Source organism: Oryza glaberrima, chromosome 2, assembly GCF_000147395.1.
Source record: "Oryza glaberrima chromosome 2, OglaRS2, whole genome shotgun sequence".
Classification (NCBI taxonomy): Eukaryota; Viridiplantae; Streptophyta; class Magnoliopsida; order Poales; family Poaceae; genus Oryza; species Oryza glaberrima.
This window is the reverse complement of record NC_068327.1, coordinates 27,015,035-27,034,804: the sequence shown is the minus strand read 5'-3', so window position 1 is coordinate 27,034,804 and position 19,770 is coordinate 27,015,035. Positions and strand designations below refer to the sequence as shown.

The window sequence follows — 19,770 nt, the reverse complement described above, 5'->3', positions numbered from 1 at the left end:
AGAGAGAGAGAGAGAGAGAAAGATGGGCCGAGAGGGAATCGGCCCACCGAACCTGAGGGAGGCAAAATAGACTTTTTGAGAAGGATTGATTTGGGAAGGATTAAGATTTAGGGATTTGAATTTGACGATGGATTGGGGATTTGGGATCTGGAATTGGCACGGAGACTGACAACAAGCAAAGAAATAATTTTCGCAATTAGGGTTTTTAGGATTTAAATTTTCCCGCTAGGCGCCACGACGGAACGGGCGCTACAACGTGCCGCCTTCTATGTAAAGAGGTTACAGCCAGTACTGCTATGGTTTTTATCGTTACAAAAGCAAGCCACATGATCACCATTTAATAATCATCTGCTTCTAGCTGCTATGGTTGTTGTTAAAGAGACGACACTTGTATACACCTTTTAATCTAGATCATCATTTAACCAGACTGGCCATGCATTCAGTCAGAGTCGTTGCCCCTCCATTTTTGGTACGTTGGAGCTCGCATGCTGCTGGGACCATATATATATAAGCGCCTTGTCAGCTAGATGCTCAAGTTCACTTGCTAATTTAAGCGGCCGGGAATATTATGCAGAGGCAATAATGATTAACTACAACCGAGACAGTCGCCTGCTGTTCTTTCTTCAGTTCGTGTCCATGGCGATGCATGTTTTTTTTTCAGCCCTGGATTGCCTTTTTGTTTTAAAAAAACAAAGTAGTACTACCTCTTGATTAAAACAGGTTATAGGATGAAATTGGATTTCTAAAAAACATATATCTGCTGCGCGAAGGTTATAGTTACAATTTGCTCTGTTTGATTTATTCTGGAGTACTTGCCAGGCACTGAAAAACCTGAAGTACTTCTTCAGTCGTTTTGATTCCAAGCGCCAGAGATATATTTGTTTCTCCCTTCTTTTTTTGAACTACATTATCTTTATAGGACTATTGAGATATCCATGGCGGTGACAGGCAAACAAAGCCGGCAGGTCAGCATCGTGTTAGGATCTTATCAGACTTAACCTGACAGAGTAGGACCGGCTGCCGGCTGACGGCTGAAATAAATCATAAAAACTATGTACCAGATTACATGGGCTACAGTACACATACATGTCAATTAAGGTGTACAGGAACTGCGTACTAGGTCTAGATCCATAGCCAGAGCACTCGTATAGTTTCCTAAATTGTATGGGGTACCAATAAATTAAGGCTGCTACTATTACGAAGCATGATAGATAGGACGAAAATTTTGTCTTACATGTACTGCATAAGCACATTATTAATATCAGTTGGGCTCTTGGCAAGTGTAAACCATAATTAATTAATGTATCTGATTGCTGGCAAGGGCAGTCTTAACTGTTACTAGTCTAGAACACAGGATATGCGTGATAATGTTATAAAACCGGCCCCGAAATCACATCAGAAACCAAATCGTGGAAGAAAACGTCATAGAACATCTAAACATAATGATGATACCGAGACACGATATTTGATAACGGAGTTCAGTCGAGGCCTACATCTCCAGGACACTAATTACGGGCGCTCCTCTCCCCGATCCAGCATATTACAGTGTATCCAGGTATCCACGACCCTCCACTTGCTAGGTCGTCGGCCAGTCGTACCCACACACCTATACTATTGTCGTCTTACGGTTACAACAGATATGTCCCTCTATTTAAGAGAGTTCCCAGGATAGAGTCCGATTCTTACTCTATTCCTATACCTAGTACAACTCCAAGTCCTAAACTGTAACCGATCACGTACACATATTCGACACAAACTTTAATAGACAATGTTGACAAGAAAAAAAATGTTGTTGATCGTGTCGCATACTTAAAATATATTAACATTATTTCTATGTAATTAATTCATGTTTTCTTGGTATATAATAATTTCTTTTATATGCTAGAATATTCAGCAATTAATGACCCATAAAAAAGTCACTAATTTTTTGTTGGCTTTCAATGTTATCTCGTTTGTGATACGTTCTCATTTCAACATCATCCCATTTGGGTAATATGGTAGATGGCGCGGTGGAAGTTGGAGTCAGAATTAAAGCAAAGTTAATCTTCAGGGGTTCGTGTGCACCTGGGATTTTTTTTAAGCAATGTAAATACTAGTCTCTTGGTTACAACTAAAGATAAACACAACAATATTTGTGGACAACAAAATTTGAACTAGTGGATGTCCACCACCTCACCAATAGTACACCCTAAATTAAAATGAGACTGGAGACCAAATTAATCCAAATGGTACAAGGTGAAAGCTAAGACAGCTAAGAGGGTGAAAAAGTGCGATGGCATTCCACATGGGCAATGCATCAGCTCTGTGGGAAGCCTAGTAGACATCACACATACTGTGGTGGTCAGCCAGCGTATGTTATGGGGCGGGGGTGACAAACTGACAATGAATTTAATTAGAGCTAATAGTAACGGGAAACATCAGGATTTGACCATAGGATTGTGGGTTATATAGGGACGAGGAGGATGACTGAATTTAGAGCTAATAGTGACTAAGATTTAGCTAGTTTTCAAGAGAAAGATGGACACACTCCCTTTTTTAATTTTTACTTGGTTTTACATAATAAACTTAGTATTGTTGAATAGTAATTTCTACTCCTTTCAACCCAAAATATAACAACATGATACTAAATAAGACATATCCTAATTTTATGAATCTGAACAAGAGATATATCCAGATTCGTTGTACTATGATATATCTCATCCGATAATAGATTGCTATATATATTGGGACAGAGGTAGTACTTGAACGCGGATGCTTTCAAACCCTCATGTGAAACTCTAACAAGATAAGATAGGTATATCATTGACCGATATAATAGGAATAACACGTGTTGGCTTTGTTTAATGTTTTTCCCTTCAATAGAGCCAGCTGAAAACAAGTGTTTGCTTACACAAATGATGTCAGACTAAGGCACGTGAAGATCCTGTAAGATCAATGTGTGTTTTGATTCTTATTCTGTGATGAACAATTGGCATCTGTGATTATTGGTTTTGATATTTGGAGATTATCGTCGAAGTGGTTTTGGAGATAATCAATTTTCAGGTGATGATCGGATTCACTGTTATTTTATGTGACCGGTCTGACCGGGCTGTGTATGCCGGTCAGACCGGCGGTGATCGAGCGGTCAGACCGGCCGGCCCGCGGTCTGACCGGCCGACGCTGTGTCGGTTTCGGTTTCGGGTTGTTTCTTTGGATATCCGTGATTGTTTCATGGTTATGGCTTCTAGATGGATACTATACGTATGTAATACTGTTGTTTGCTAACAATGAGTCAAGTTGGTGATAGCTTGGTCTCGGAATATGGTTTCTTTGTTTGTTTCATGTGTAGGTGACTCGATGCCTCGGGAGAATATTTGCGGTGATGGACCGGGAGTCGGCTTGGTGGTAAGACGATGTCCGTGGTGGTCAGATATCATGCGGGATACTAAGGCTAGAGTTGATGCACGTGGTTGGTGAAGATTCCATATGGCATACGATGGAGGTATTGTGTGCGTATGGGATACGGAGTCGAATTTGGAAGGAGTCCAAATTTGGTACAATTGGTTATGTAAAGTTTGTATCTTGTACTAGAGGGTTTCCTAAGGTGTTTAGGATTCTTAGTATGAGTTTGGTTCATGGCTTTAGGCTGCCTACCTCATGTATAAATAGAGGTGGAGCGTGAGGCTTCCCGGTATCGCTTTTGTATTGCTTTTGAGAGCAATTGAGTTGCTAGTTTAGTCAGCGTTTCGAGTTTAGTCGAAATTTTTGTAAGGAGTGCTGTTGGTGCACTTTGTAAACACAGAGAGAAGCAATAAAGTTGTCATCTACTTTAAGAGTTCTTCAATTTGTGTTTCACCGGGTTTCGGCGGTCTAACCAGCAACTCACCGGCGGTCAGACCGACGGTATTGCGGCGGTCAGACCGGCGGGAGCACGGCAGTCAGACCGGCGGCGGCGACAGCGAGCGGCAGGCGACTTCGGCGGTTCGACCGATCGTTCTACATCGGTCAGATCGGCGGCACTCACTCGGTCAGACCGACAGATCAATCTCGGTCAGACCGATCTCCGTCGATTTCGAGGGTAACTTTTATTTCCGCTAAAAGTTTTTGGTTTTTGGGTATACCAACCATTCACCCCTCCTCTGGTTGGCTTAGTTCTTGTGATTCGATCCTACATATCCTTTTCTTGATAATTAGATACTAACCTTAGCCACAAATTATTAAATTCCATGTAGTAGCAAGAGTGAGAGAAGTGGGCACCCAGAGAGTCACATGCTCCCTTGACATATGCATATCAAATCAAAACCATCTGAGAAGCATGTTAAATATCTACCACTGTCTCTGCTCTGCTCAACTCTTAATAAGATAGGCATGTTGAACAGTTGTACTGATATACTACGATTCTACGAATAATTAAAGTTTCGGGGAGAGCTGCATATATGCGGTCCAGGAGCTAGCTAGATCGATATATAGATATCTTGAACTCGGCCAACCATCTCTCTCACTGATCTCTCTTCTCCTAGCTAGCCTTGTGCCGATCTGCCTCCCATTTCCCCCTCAACTTTTGTCTCTCCACACATGCGAAGGCACGCGTATTGCACAAGGGGGAACGCACCTGCCTTTCTAGCCACACTAGTGTGTATCGTTAGGGTTTTGTCGGTTTGGAAAGATGCCTCATCACATCAGTCATCAGCAGCAGATCTTCAACTTGGTGACTACTGAGAAAAACCTGCTCACCTTATACGTACGGATCAGTTAAAGGTAGTTTTTGACCAGAGAGATGGCCAAATGAGAACCAAATTCTACTACTACTGACTACCATTAGGGAAATTTCAACCTGTTTATATACATATGGTGGACGAAAAGGGGGAAATTGTAGTCGGCCAATAAGAATGGAACAAGAAGCTGAAAAATATTCGCGTATAAGCATGGTTCAGCCCACTACTAATTAACTGATGTGGACCTATATTTGCTGCACTAACGACCAATCTACAGCTTAATTAGCACCAATTATCCGGAAATTAATAAATTGCAACCTAAGCAATAGGAAGGATATGCAAGACATTTAGACCAGTATATAACATAATTCCTCCGGTTATACCCCAAAAGATGTTTTTTTAATTATACTTTTAGAAGTTTATAAGATATACAATTTTGACCACTTATTTCTTTTGCATAAATAAAAAATAGTTATAAACATGCATGGAGTATCATGAATGTTTTTCTTATTTATATAAAACTTAACTATGTCATTTGCATATACCTACAACTTGCATAAAAATAATAACAACGTTCAAAATTAACTTATGTTTATTGTAAGAATTTTCAAAAAATATATATTTTTGGACCAAATGGAGTAGTTTTTATGTAAAATAAAACGTCATTTTTTTTGTAGAAATCTAGACTAAAGTATTTGCTTGAACATAACATGTGTAAAGCTTTCCAAAATAGAGTATATGCAAACCATTAATAGATTAATGTCATAATAAAATTTTGCTCCGCTTTCTCAATAATTTTGCTCCGCTCCTCTTGTCTTCCTGAAACTCTAGTGCACTTATGACGTTGGATCTGTACGTCGTCGCCCCTCCAACCCTAGAGACCTCAATTTGGCATGCTTTCTGAAGTTCAGGTCGCACCGTCAGACATCGGTGAGTTCTTACGTTGAGATCCAATGGCTAGGGAACTTGCATTTGGGGAAATCATAGTAACTTTATATATGAGCATCAAAGCTTGCATACATATTATGTAAGTGACCTTATTGTTTGGGGGTAATATTGCATATACTTCATGTAGAAAATCTTTGAGATTTTCATGACATCAATATGCAAATATATATGGCAAAAGTCAAAAAAAAAGGCCCTAAACTTTGGATGAAAGTCCATCTAACACCATCAACTTTGAAACCGGACATTCAGCCCCGTAAACTTTATAACACCGTTTGTAAAACCCCCTAAGATGCTTTTGCATAGTGGTTTTTATCTAATTTGTATATAAGTTGGATGAGTTTAATCACATGCCATACACTTTGGACATATATATTAAAATTTTTACTTAGATATTTCTTTTTTCTCCTTATTAGCTCCAACTTACAAACGAGTACCACCATAATAATAGTATGATATCACTATATAAAAATAAATTGATTATTTATAACTGATGATATGCAAATATGTTATATTAGTTATTTAAAATTGTTTGTTTAAGCTTTCAAGATATACAAAACCATCGTCCAAAACCACATTAGGGGGTAATATATATGGATGGTATGGCAAAGTTCAAGGGGATGGATGCCCGATTTTAAAGTTTAGGGTGTTAGACGGACTACCATCTAAAGTTTAGGAGGGTATTTGGACTTTTTCCAATATATATTGATTTTAGGTTATACTAGTAAGTTCTCTTGAACGTATAGATACATACTCAGTACTATATATTGCTGAACATATTAATTAATTAAGTCAAGCTAGCTGTTTTAATTTTTTTGAGGCATATATACACTGCGGTCTTCTCATTCCACATCATATCATACAATTATCACAAATCTTTTTCAAGACATGAACATATATAAATGACAAAATCCCCTTGATGAGTACCAGGAGGCCCAACCTAGGAACCAGGTCTACACTCTACGCAATCAAGCTATATCCTTTGGGTAGCTTAGCAGCTATATAGGCAGGCGTGTGATATTTGATACCCGTATGGTGACAAGGACAAGCTCACATGAGCCCAACCCAGAGAAATTCATGGGCTCCACCTCTCTCCCTCAATCCATCTCAACCCCTTTATAAAGCTAAGAAACTACACGGTACAGTACACCCCACTTTTCTAGCTCTTTCTCCGGTCTCCACCTCTACACCTACATCTTCTTTCACAAAGAGAGAAAAAGAAAATAAATGTACAACTTCGCAATTAAGTTTCGAAAATAACATACTTCCTCCGTCCTAAATTATAAGCCATATATTTTTTTACACGGTCTTCAATGACATATTTTGACAATTAATTTATTCCATATTATGTTACTAACAAATATAAAATTAGCATCACATGAAAGTACTTTAAAATATAAATATATTAATATAGCATGCATAATACTTAGCATAAATATAAATATGATTAGTATAATTATTAGTCAAAAGTTACCGAGTTTAATTTTCCTTAAAAAGAGATCGCCCTATAATTTAGGACGGAGAGAGTGTGTGTGTATATATATATAAAGTTAACTATATTTTAGAACGAAAGAAACTAGAACAGTAGTTTCATTTTGTCCTCTCCTTATTAGACCCCACGACATCAGCGACGAATAATTAAGTCATAAAAATACAAATGCTACCACACACAGTTGTAGTGTCTAGAAAAAAATCTCATCATTAGAAAATATTGGTTAAATATCTGAGAGAGTGGATTCTAATCCTTCGAAGGGATATCCCTTTGTATACCTTTTTCTTTCAAATTAGATACAAACTATGTTATGATTTTTTTTCAAAAAGTGATAATATAAAGTATATATAGTGAATAGTATGTCACTATTCATACGTTGAATTTGTTTTTTTATATCTCGACTAGTGAGTTGATCAGTTTGGACCTAAAATTTTATTAAGTTATATAGATATGTGGCATGAGTGTTATCAAATTTTTCTAGAATTTTTCATAACTATTTGGATGGCTTTTAAGCAAATGAGAGGACAACCCATCGAGGAATAATCATATCAAAATAGTTTCCAATATCTTACTAAAATATGCACGTGCAGTACTAGACATTTACTGGGATCATTTGTACGGATGAAAATGGCATCGAAGTATTTGAACTTATGAATGCCTTGTATTTGGGAACAAAAAAAATCGAGAAAGAAAATGACGGAGTGACGTATTCGATGACAGTGTCAGTAGTATAACCAGTAAGAACCACCGATCTACATCCAATTCCATGGTCACTTTCTCTCTCTCTCTCTCTTCCCACCATATCCCCATAGCTTAGAAGCGCACAAGACTCAATGCAAACCGCTCTGATTCCTCCTCTCTCTGCTCTTCTCCCTCTCCCTAGCTAGAGCTTGGCTTGCTTCCTCCAAACACAGCTCGAGATCAATAGGAATTCATAGGAACAACAATACAATACATACACGCATACATAGGTAGATCATATCCCCCTCTCTAGTATCCTATAGCTTACTTCTTTGTAACAGTGCCTATCCTCGAACATCTTGCAGAGGAGGAAGAAGGAAGAAGTAGAAGGAGGAGTTGGGAGAGAGGAGCAAGAAATACAGCCAAGAATTTGAGAAAATAGTGATAGTTTTCTATGGAGTTCACTACAAGCAGTAGGTTTTCTAAAGAAGAGGAGGACGAGGAGCAGGATGAGGCGGGAAGGCGAGAGATCCCCTTCATGACGGCCACGGCCGAAGCCGCGCCTGCGCCCACGTCGTCGTCGTCGTCTCCTGCTCATCACGCGGCTTCCGCGTCGGCGTCGGCGTCTGCGTCAGGGAGCAGCACTCCCTTTCGCTCCGACGATGGCGCCGGGGCTTCTGGGAGCGGCGGCGGCGGCGGCGGCGGAGAAGCGGAGGTGGTGGAGAAGGAGCACATGTTCGACAAGGTGGTGACGCCGAGCGACGTCGGGAAGCTGAACCGGCTGGTGATCCCGAAGCAGTACGCCGAGAAGTACTTCCCGCTGGACGCGGCGGCGAACGAGAAGGGCCTCCTGCTCAACTTCGAGGACCGCGCGGGGAAGCCATGGCGGTTCCGCTACTCCTACTGGAACAGCAGCCAGAGCTACGTGATGACCAAGGGGTGGAGCCGCTTCGTCAAGGAGAAGCGCCTCGACGCCGGGGACACCGTCTCCTTCTCCCGCGGCATCGGCGACGAGGCGGCGCGGCACCGCCTCTTCATCGACTGGAAGCGCCGCGCCGACACCCGCGACCCGCTCCGGCTGCCCCGCGGGCTGCCGCTCCCGATGCCGCTCACGTCGCACTACGCCCCGTGGGGGATCGGCGGCGGAGGGGGATTCTTCGTGCCGCCCTCGCCGCCGGCCACGCTCTACGAGCACCGCCTCAGGCAAGGCCTCGACTTCCGCGCCTTCAACCCCGCCGCCGCGATGGGGAGGCAGGTCCTCCTGTTCGGCTCGGCGAGGATTCCTCCGCAAGCACCACTGCTGACGCGCGCGCCGTCGCCGCTGCACCACCACTACACGCTGCAGCCGAGCGGCGATGGTGTAAGGGCGGCGGGCTCACCGGTGGTGCTCGACTCGGTTCCGGTCATCGAGAGCCCCACGACGGCCGCGAAGCGCGTGCGGCTGTTCGGCGTGAACCTCGACAACCCGCATGGCGGCGGCGGCGCCGCCGCCGCCGCCGGCGAGTCGAGCAATCATGGCAATGCACTGTCATTGCAGACGCCCGCGTGGATGAGGAGGGATCCAACACTGCGGCTGCTGGAATTGCCTCCTCACCACCACCATGGCGCCGAGTCGTCCGCTGCATCGTCTCCGTCGTCGTCGTCTTCCTCCAAGAGGGACGCGCATTCGGCCTTGGATCTCGATCTGTAGCGACCTAAAGAGAGAAAAACAAAGGAAAGTTCATCAACGATTCTTTTTTCTTCTTCTGTTTTGATTTGGTTTGTTCTTCTTCTCGCAGCAACATCGATCTCACTTTCTCTTGTGATTCCATTATAACCTGAAATTTGATGACAGCATTAGGATTTGACATTTTTGTTTTGTTGGCCACTTAATTGGAATTTTTCTGTTGGTTTGAGAAGATATAGAGAATTATTAGGAACTTGAAAGTTTTCCCCAAATCCGTGTGATGAGCTTGAGCTCTTCCTTTGCTTTGTTCTATTACATTCCATTCTTGCTCGATTACTTCTGTCCAATGATTTGTTACCATAAACACAAGCCCATTTCCTACATATGATAACATACATCTGCAAAATTCTTTATATAATCTCTCCTAACATCTGCCAAGATTTGAACATATATCCATGGACGAACACAAAGCAAGCAAGCAAGCAGTGCCTGGCTGCCTCACTTCGCTTGCACATCATATGTGTGCGATATGCTGTATCCAATCGATCGCATCGATCTCGACCCCAACGTTTGGACGGCGCGTTAATAACCATGCATCGATCGACAACAAACAACTCCAGAGAGCAACAATTGCAGGTTAGATCTCAAAATTCTCTTCCATTCACTGCACCATAATTTCAGTATTTACAGTGAAAGTCGTCGTGAACGTACATTCCTCTTCTATATATTTTTCCCCCTCTTTGCCGCCGCTTTTTCCCCTGCTACAGTGGCAGTAGTACTGTCGCTCTCTTCTGCATGTATATATATCATGGATGTATGATATCTGTATAAGTAACGTCATGGTATAGAGTGTAGTACTGAGCTAGCTACTAGTAGCAGCATATGGGGGATATATATACTACTGGCATATCCAGTACGGTGTTGAGTTTTCCATGTCTTAAATTTTTCTGTTGCTGATTAACGGGGGACACTGAATTAAGTGATGCAGGGTGGACCAGATTACGCATAATTCTGTTGCTGATTAGCGGGGTACACTGGAAAATTAACTGATGGCAGTGGGCCAGATTACGTATAGTTTGGATTGTCTGGGCCTTGAGCGCGAACAGTATACCAGTCCACGAGATCTTTATGGCCGTGGCAGTCTGTAAAGAGGGGGCAATATTGCCACAATATATGCAGTGGCACTCACTGGCCATAACTTCCTTGTACGTCCCGCTAGGAGAATTTATGGGGCGAGTACGAGCGATCACTGTTGATTTGGGAGTAGCAAACAGTGAGGAGGTGTACACTTGTTGGCTGTCGTTGTGCTGCGGCTGCTAGCTAGCTTAGCTGCTTCCGTTCTTGGCTGTGCGCTTGTGCTGTTTTGATCTCAGCTCCCCTATATGCTCTCTCTCTCTCTCTCTCTCTCTCTCCCCTTTTCCTTTTCACTGATCAAGTCATCAAGTGTAGTGTAGTGTAGCTAGCTAGGACTACTGGCCTGCACGGTGTGGGTGTGTTCAGAGAGTGATGGGAGCAAAAGGGAGGACATGAGCCGGCCTTGGCTAGATATATAGATGCATATGCATTGTCGATATGTAACTAGCAATCATCTGTAGTAAGAGAGTAGGCGCATGCATTTCGGTTTTTGTTTTGCACTGGAAGGGTTTGGAATTCAGAGAATAGAGATGGATTGATTGATGCTGATGAGGATAGCTAGCTTGCAAGGGAGTACATTTTGGTCCATTTGTAAGATTGGGAAAGGGGAAAGGGGAAAGGGAGAGGGAGTACGTTATGGGAAGTTGAAAAGAGAAAGGGAAGTCTTCTACTATCTCCTTCGCAAAACAAAAGGGGGACGAATGGAGGTGTGTTGGTACATGTAACTGTCGTCTGCTTATTCTTTCTTCTGCTTTGCTTCAGTTTTTGCTTCCCAAGCTCAGTCCATGCTATATGTGTGCATGTATATACCCTCTAGATGGTGGCTGCAATTTGATAGCTCATGGTTAAGTTTTCTCTCCTAGGGTGCAGTTAGCATGCCTTTGAGGGAATCTGCCTAGCTTCTTTTTGAGGATCTTCGTATAGGCTATGAACATCCATCTAGCTAGGATGAGAGTTTGCCGGTTGGTCCTAGCTATCCTGTGAATTGAAAAGTCTGAATTACTAATTAAGGACTACAGGTACTATTCTTGAGTAGCTAAGCACAGAAATTAAAATGTAGCATCTTGCCTGAAATTAGAACGTCTTTTTCTTAAATTATTATCTGCATCACCTAGCATGAAAACTTTACATGTAGCTAGTCTTGCTCGTTTTCTTAAGTTCTAATATAAACTCTAGTTTACTATCTCTATATCTAATGATATATATGATCTAGATTGAGAATAATAGGTAATTAATATATATAGTAATATACATGATGAAAATAGATGTCTAATTTGATCCATTAATTCTTTCATAAATAAGCTTCTATTACATCTCTTATCCCCCCAGTTATGCTGAACAAAGTTTCTCCATAGATTGACAGTGTTGCCAATCTCCCAGAGAACTAATTAATTCCTTGGAACATAATTATATCAAGTATATAAATCTGAGTATCTATAGTCAAAACATAGCTTAATTATTTCTTGTTCCGTGAATCTGTATACTGAAATGACCAATATTTTGCAAATTGAGATCGAGCGGATCAGAACATTGATCTTATATATCTTCATTTCCAGCAAGGTTATCAAACCATGGTATATCTAGACATATTTTCCGTACGTATATAGTTTAATTAGCTTTTGTTTGAGTGAAAATATATAGTTCTTACCTCTTTCCAATTGATTCTTGCTTCTTTCAATGGGCATTAGTCCCACTAAGCCCAATTATTTTCCTTTTTTGCTTTCAGTCTCCTTATATATATATATATATATATATATATATATATATATATATATACATATATATATATATATATATATATATATATATATATATATATATGTTTCTCCCTAGTTTATTAACTCTATCTTAATTTATTTCTCCCCATTTAAGTTTAAATAGGCTGCATAGTAACATGCACTTCTATATATTGTTCAGTTGTAATTAGGGTCCACAACAGACTCCAATGAATTTATAGCATATTACTGATTGACACAATAATTGTATTTGTGAAGGTGACAAATATCCATATTACATATATAGCCCGGTTACCAGGATGAAATGGCAACTTATGGTGTCTAGCTCTATTCCTGTCCATATATATACTTATCTTGCTAGTGAGCTATTTTATATGAAGATGTAGATATATAATATGGCCAGTACTACTAGGCAAATTAAAACCTACGACAGGGCTAAAAGGCCAAATATTTTGGATATACATGATGAGTGATCATGAGTTGATTATGGTTACATATGATCAACAACATATCAAGATGTGTTAGTAAATCATCATGCCCTTGTGTAATTATTTTTTTCGTGAGTGTCTAGATTTTAGGCGCCTGAAATTTTCAAAAAGTCCACTCACTTTTATCGTCCCTTGTTAGATAATAATCCAATGGTTCCCATTACATTCCTGTTACTTAGTGGTACTTACAACTACCCAATGGTTGAACAATAAATTATTCTAACAAACAAGAAAAAAAACAAAATTACAAATAAATTCATATAACTCATAAAACATTACAAATTAAGATACATGAAAGAAAATTCAAACATATATAGACAAAAATGAATTCAAACCATATATATAACAACATAATGTAGTTAAAATGAACCGAAATCGCATTTTGCATAGCACTGCAATTAATTTTAGGTACTATATGTGAAATTTTAGGCACTTGAAATCTAGCAATTCCACTTTTATGTTCACGTGGTAATCAATACTATAATATGGGAACGCCTATGCATGCATGTATTTCTAATTAATCATTAGATTAGTTAACAAGCAAATATATATTGATCAAGAAGGTACAATTAATTGTAAAAAAAATGAAGGTACTTAAAGTCCACAAGAAAACAACAAGATGTTGAAAGTTTTACGTTGTGTCTAACATATATATAGTCTATTCGAAAACCTTTTTTTTTCGCTATGATTTTTCTGAGATGACATCATAATGTAGGGCTAGCTATCTAGTAAGGCGGCAGTTAAAAAAATAACTCACAATTGGGAAGTGACGCACTAAAGTCGTTAGTTATATATTTTATGTATGTTATATTTTTTCATATTAACTCATGAATTACATCTATACTACAATACATGCATGCACTATATATTGCTAAAATTTGGTTAGTTTTAGTTGTGCGGAGTTGTTGATGTGAGGAATCGTACTCCCTCTGCCCCCAAAATAAGTTAACGTAGTACGGGATGTGATACATTCTATGAGCTGTCCAGATTCGTAGTACTAAAATATATCACATTTCGTACTAGGTTAATTTATTTTGGGACATACTCCCTCCATCCCTAAATATAAGGGATTTTGGTTGGATGTGACATATCCTAATACAATGAATCTGGACAAGCTCCTGTCCAGATTCGTTATACTAGGATATGCCACATCCAACCAAAATCCCTTATATTTAGGGACGGAGGGAGTAGAGAGTAATTGAGAACAAACACTTCATTACAGAGCTGATTGACATGTTGCACAAATATATCTAATTACACTTGAGAAATCAAGAAAGTATATATATTTGGAATATAGAATTTTTTTTTATAGATCACATATTGATTTCTCATTGACATGCATGTGTATGGCACTTAAGTGGGATTGATCTATGTTGACAAAGCTCTGTGATACACCCTTGACAAATTTAAAAAGGCAAAATTTGCTACAGGACACTCAAAAAATGTGTAATTAGCTGTTGAACACCCTAAAGACGTGAATTTGCCCGAGGACACTCCAAAAATGTGGTAATTTGCTGCAGGACATTGGACACATTAAAATATAATATTCGGTCAATTGATGAGAGAGAAACAATGTAAAATGAAAGTTTTGCCCTTATCTTCTTCTCCCTCTCAATCTTGCCGAACCTGGAGAATAGCCTCCTCAGCTCGTCGTGTTTGGGGGAGGTTGGGCCAAGCGACATGAGCTAGCACGCGACGGGAGAGAGATCGACCAGAGACAGCCGAGAGAGAGATAGGCGCCGGCTGAGTTCGACGCGTGTGCACGACGTGTCAACGCCTCAAAACGCCGAGGCGAGTCTTCATCTCGTCCCTACTACATCGCCATCTACTCCACTTCATTTCCACACAAAGCAAACCGAGGAAGAGAGCTCCAGCTCTCCCTCTCCACCTATCTTTCGTCGTCAGCCGCTGAGAAGGAGGACGCCGCCGATCACCAACGAGCTATCTCCGTTCCTATCTAATTCATGTTCTATTATCTTCTCTCCATGCCGATCAAATCTTGCTTTGACAACCTCTCGATTCGTGCAGCCAATCGATGGGAATGCTGTTGTGCCCACCGGAGCTCTAGAGCATGCTCTGCGCACCGCCGCAGCGACATCATCGACATTCCCACTTATCTGGACCAAGCCGGGCCAAGCTGTCGCGCCAGCATCTTCGCCTCATCCTCCTCTCCATCTCCCCTCAAGGACCCCGAAAAATGGTGCACCGGAGAGGGAGATCGCACCCCTTCTTCATCGGCGCCGATCTAAACCCGCCGCAGTCGGCGGCACTCGTCAAGCGCACCGAAGGGAGCAAGGGCACTGGCCATCGTAGCAGTGGTGACGCCGGGACCCATCGTAGCCTCCCCGCCTACGCTTGGTGCTGCCTCCCGGCCGCGCCCCACCGCACCGGCACTGTCGTCGCCTGCCTGCTATCGATCTGGCTGAACACCACGCCTCCATGGTTGCGCCATGCCGTCGACCGCGCCGGCCGCTGGTGATTCCGCACCACGCCGCGCCGACCTCGCCCCACCGCTGCTTTGAGGCTGCTATGCCGTTCCCGGCGAAATCAACAAGAAGGGGGAAAGAAGGACAGAGTAAGAGAAAAGGAAGGAAAGAGATGGGCAATCTGGGCATTTAGAAAAATATCTCACCTCTTTTGACCCGGAAATAATAAAATAATGCGACCGGTGTCCTACAACCAATTACACATTTTTTGTAGTGTCCATCAGCCGTATCACGTTTTTGTGGTGTCTCCTAGCCAATTACACATTTTTTGCATGTCCTGTGACAAATTTTGCCATTTAAAAATGCATATACCAAGACAACTGTACTTTCAATTTAGATAAGCTAGCAAAGCATTCCTCAATAGTATCTCATCATCTCATGCATACATAATGAGTTAATGATAGGTGTGTGTGTGTGTGTATATATATATATGTATAATTGTAATTAAAGATGGAGGATGGTGGAGGGATCTAGAAGAGAGAAATATGGGAAACTTGGAGTATAAAACAAAATGTTAATCTTTGGCTATTCTTTTTGCAACTAAAACGTACGGAGGGAACACATGCACTAATGCATATATTGATACAGGTATGTGTACAATATATATCCACATAGCAACAGTATATAAAAAAATAATGAAATTAAAGTAGCATTAAAAGATCGAGCCTGTTCTCCCTGGCTGATAGTACATATGCATGGGCCAGTTACACATTGCATAACTGCAGATATACGTACACATATACATGCATGCATGTGACTGTGAGAGCGAGGGCGATGATGAGCTTATGCATGGGTGATGTTCAGATAGTCAGAGAAGTGGGGGGCTTTCTTCAGGCTCTGCAACGTCTGGTTTCACTGTGTAGTAATAGTGAGGTACGGGCATATTTGGCGTGCTGCCTGCCTGGGCAGCGCGCGTATATAGCCGCATATATATACGAGTACTCTTCCTTATCTGATCAATGCCTTTGAACTACTATGGCAGAGATGGCAGGCGGCTGTAAAAGTGTAAACTGTCTCTCTTAACCAGCACCCAGCAGAAACATCTTTTAAGACCTCCCTCGAGACAAATGGTATGTGAAGAAATTTTATAAGATTTGATCCTATAGAGTATTCTTACCTAATCTTTTAAGAAACGAATTGGAGTTTTCCGATTTCTATTGAGTCTATATATCTCTCTAATCTAAATCATATGTTTTTCTAATTGGAAGAGTCTATCAAACACCTTACGCCCATTTCCGTGTTTCTATATATATGTTTTGTGTATTCATCCGTTTTGCATATGCATTCGTCCCAAAATGTTGTGTTTTTTTTCTATTTATGTGTTTTACCATTCCTGCATAGTATATGTCAAAGGGAGCGCCCTAAGTGCTAGTTATCTATACTCTGCATACTTAAATTCTACTATGTGTCAAAATTAAGCAAGACATCGTTATTTATATATATATATATACTTAAATTCTGCATACTAGTCGATCATGTGGTACTAGTTACGAGGGGAATCATATGGCTAACGAACCGCATCGATAAATATATGGGTTAGTGTACATGTGTGTGTACTGGTGTTAATCGTGGTTTAGTTTTGTGACAACCGCAGTGTTTGCATGAGATGTGCATTATGCATTATTGCCCATCATGATTCTGCATTTTTTATTTATCAGGGTGAAAAACTGAAAATAATAACTACTCCCTCTCCGTCCCTTAATATAAGGGATCTTGATATTTTGCTTGCACTATTTGACCACTCATCTTATTAAAAAAATTTGTGCAAAATATAAAAAACGAAAAGCTGCGCTTAAAGTACTTTGGATAATAAAGTAAGTAAAAATAAATAATAATTCTAAAAAATTTTAAATAAGACGAATGGTTAAACAGGACAAGCAAAATGTTAAAATCCCTTATATTAGATGACGGAGGGAGTATATATGCAACTCAAGTCCTGCATATATTCTCTGATGAATTAATTACTTGGGTGAAAATTAATTTTTGTACGCGCGAGTGTGTGTGTATATAACTTACGTTTTTTTACCATAACTTGATCTATTACAGTTAAGAAATTTGTGCTTCCAGTGCAAGTTACTTGATCTATATAAATAAGGATTTCTATTTATTGAAGGTTTATATCCTTAATTACTCTGAATTAGTATAATTGTTCTGAATCTAATCTGTGATCCCAGCTGCCATTTGGTACTGATCAGTAATCGAAATTTCGTGTGTGATGACCTTAATTCATTTCAGTAGATTCCTATATACTGCCGTGTGCTAAAGTAAAGTTACATAGCATATACTTCCTCTATTTATTAATAGAGACCATCATTAACTTTCGGACACATATTTAACCATTCATCTAATTTAAAAATTTTATGCAAATGTATAAAATATAAACCATGTTTATAATACTTTTTAGTGGCACAATAACTCACTGCAAAATAAATTATAATTATGTAAAAAATTAATATTATAAATGATCAAATGTGTGTCTAAAAGTCAATGGCGTCATCTATTTAATAAATGGAGGTATGTTGGAACAGAATCCAATAGGGATCGAGCACAAGGAGAAAGAGTGCAATATGGTATGTTGGAATAGAATCCAATAGGGATCGAGCACAAGGAAAAAGAGTGAAATGTATACATTGCTTAGGGCCTTTCCTCGTGGATGTCAGGAGTGGTTGAGCCTGCCCCTTGAATGCCCCATCAATGTTGTTGCCATCTCCCCACCATGGGGAATGCCTTATTTGGGAGCCCCGTGTCGGGTAAGCCACCCCGTAGGCTCCTTCAGGGTGCCCCTCTCCGAGGCATTTTTATGGGTTACGAGGGGGCCTCTTTCTTCCCCAAAGCCCCTCCAAAGGCTTTCTTAGGGGCCCCTTGTCCGAAGCCAGTCTTGAGATGCACAGACAGAGACAAAAGAGAGAAGAAAAGGGGGCAACTGCCTCCCTAGGACGAGGGCAAAGCCGCTCCCCCAATAGCGATAATATATCTCATTACCAAGACATTTAGTGCCATTTCATTATTTACAAGCCCAAACTAGGAATTCAGGTATTCATAACAACTTAGAGTGGTCTAAAGTCTTTCATGGCCTTATGTATGTATGGTACATCCTGACCCAATTAGGATGAGACTTACATGTCGCATGAGAGCTATGTGTGCATGTTTAATACCAGCTTACTAGTTTAGCAAGTATAGAACCAACTTATAAGAGCTTGTCTCTCCAACCATGTCACTCTTGGCTTAACCCTTTTACACGAAGTGAGGATGAAAGTATAAATGGGATAGTATGTGTAAGTATGCCCGTCCGTTGGATGGGTTGGGTTGTGCAGTTCTGGAGGGCCTGCTATTACAGTGTCGGTCTATAAGTCCATATATGTGCTGGTTTCTGCAACCGGCACTGATGAGCCATGCTTTTGGTGTCGGTTTCAAAACAGGCACAACAACACATATGAGGCCTATGACGGAGAAAAAAAAGGGAGTCGGCTCGATGAATTGTGTCGATGCTTCGAGCAGCACATTCCCCCATATCCACATCCATGGCATAGATTAAGAAGCCATGGGAGAAAAATCAAGAACGTCCATTGTATTTCATGGAAAAACAAATCAAGAACATTCATCACATATAAGGCCCTACATCAACAACAATAAGCTAGCTACATTGCACACAAGAGTTCATGTTCAGATCCAACAAGAACTCATAGGCCCTAGAACACAAACTCCCATACATTTCCCTTTCCACAAAAATCGAGAAATCCCAAGACAAAAACACAAAGGAGAGCACCACCCAGAGACGAAGTAATCGGGCCTTGGGCCTGGTTGCTGGATGACGGTGAGCAGTTGAGGTCCTCGCCGTTGTTGCTAGGGAATCCCCGCAACAGGGAGGGGGCCAGTTCAAGGAGGAGTCCTACCTCACGAGGCCCTTGAAGCTCTTCATAGTGGAGAATTGACGTTGCGTCTTGCCATTGCCTGAGGTCAAATCTGGGGACCTAGCCACCGAGGCGATGTGGTTATGGCGGCCCCTCTTGGTGCGGTAGATGAGATGATACTGGGGCCATATTCGGAGACCCCTGAGCTTGGGCCCGCTGAATCTGGCGTAGGTGCCAATTCTATCGCCATCACCATCAAATCCAATAGACGGAGCCGAGGCCATGTCCGACGGCAGCATGAGGAGGACCTGACACTGCCATGGCATCGCTGAGAATAGGCGGGCCGTCACCGAGGTAGTAGAACCACCGTCATCACGTTAGCAAGAGAGACGAGCCATCGTCGTTGCATGCATCGCTCGCCAACTCGGTGAGGTGGGGAGAGAGCGAATGGGGATGGAGGATGAGAGAGAGGGGGTGGTTGGGAGAACATAAGATTAGGACTTTAGACTGAGGAAGATTTAAAAAAACAGAGAAATATGTGTTCAGCTCAGCTCCAACCCTAAAGCGCAATTGTTTAATAAACCGGCACTTATAAGG

The 19,770-nt window shown here is 41.2% G+C and overlaps 1 protein-coding gene across 2 annotated transcripts; it reads left to right on the top strand.

Annotated features, from left to right (window-relative positions):
• The first annotated feature begins 7,910 nt into the window (after positions 1-7,910).
• On the top strand, positions 7,911-17,688 carry LOC127761232 (B3 domain-containing protein Os02g0683500). 2 transcript variants are annotated; one of them, XR_008015218.1, is made up of 2 exons: positions 7,911-10,114; positions 16,305-17,688. XR_008015218.1 is itself a non-coding variant. In XM_052285496.1 (2 exons), the coding sequence occupies exon 2, from the start codon at positions 8,267-8,269 to the stop codon at positions 9,500-9,502; it is 1,236 nt and encodes a 411-aa protein (XP_052141456.1). In that variant the 5' UTR covers positions 7,911-8,102; positions 8,178-8,266; the 3' UTR covers positions 9,503-12,337. The 2 variants fall into 2 exon arrangements, 1 of the variants encoding a protein (XP_052141456.1); XM_052285496.1 differs by lacking the exon at positions 16,305-17,688 and having other exon boundaries at positions 7,911-8,102; positions 8,178-12,337.
• The last annotated feature ends 2,082 nt before the right edge of the window (positions 17,689-19,770 follow it).

What these genes read in the sequence shown, in the direction of transcription:
- LOC127761232 (XM_052285496.1), top strand. Translation starts at nt 8,267, where the DNA reads ATGGAGTTCACTACAAGCAGTAGGTTTTCTAAAGAAGAGGAGGACGAG.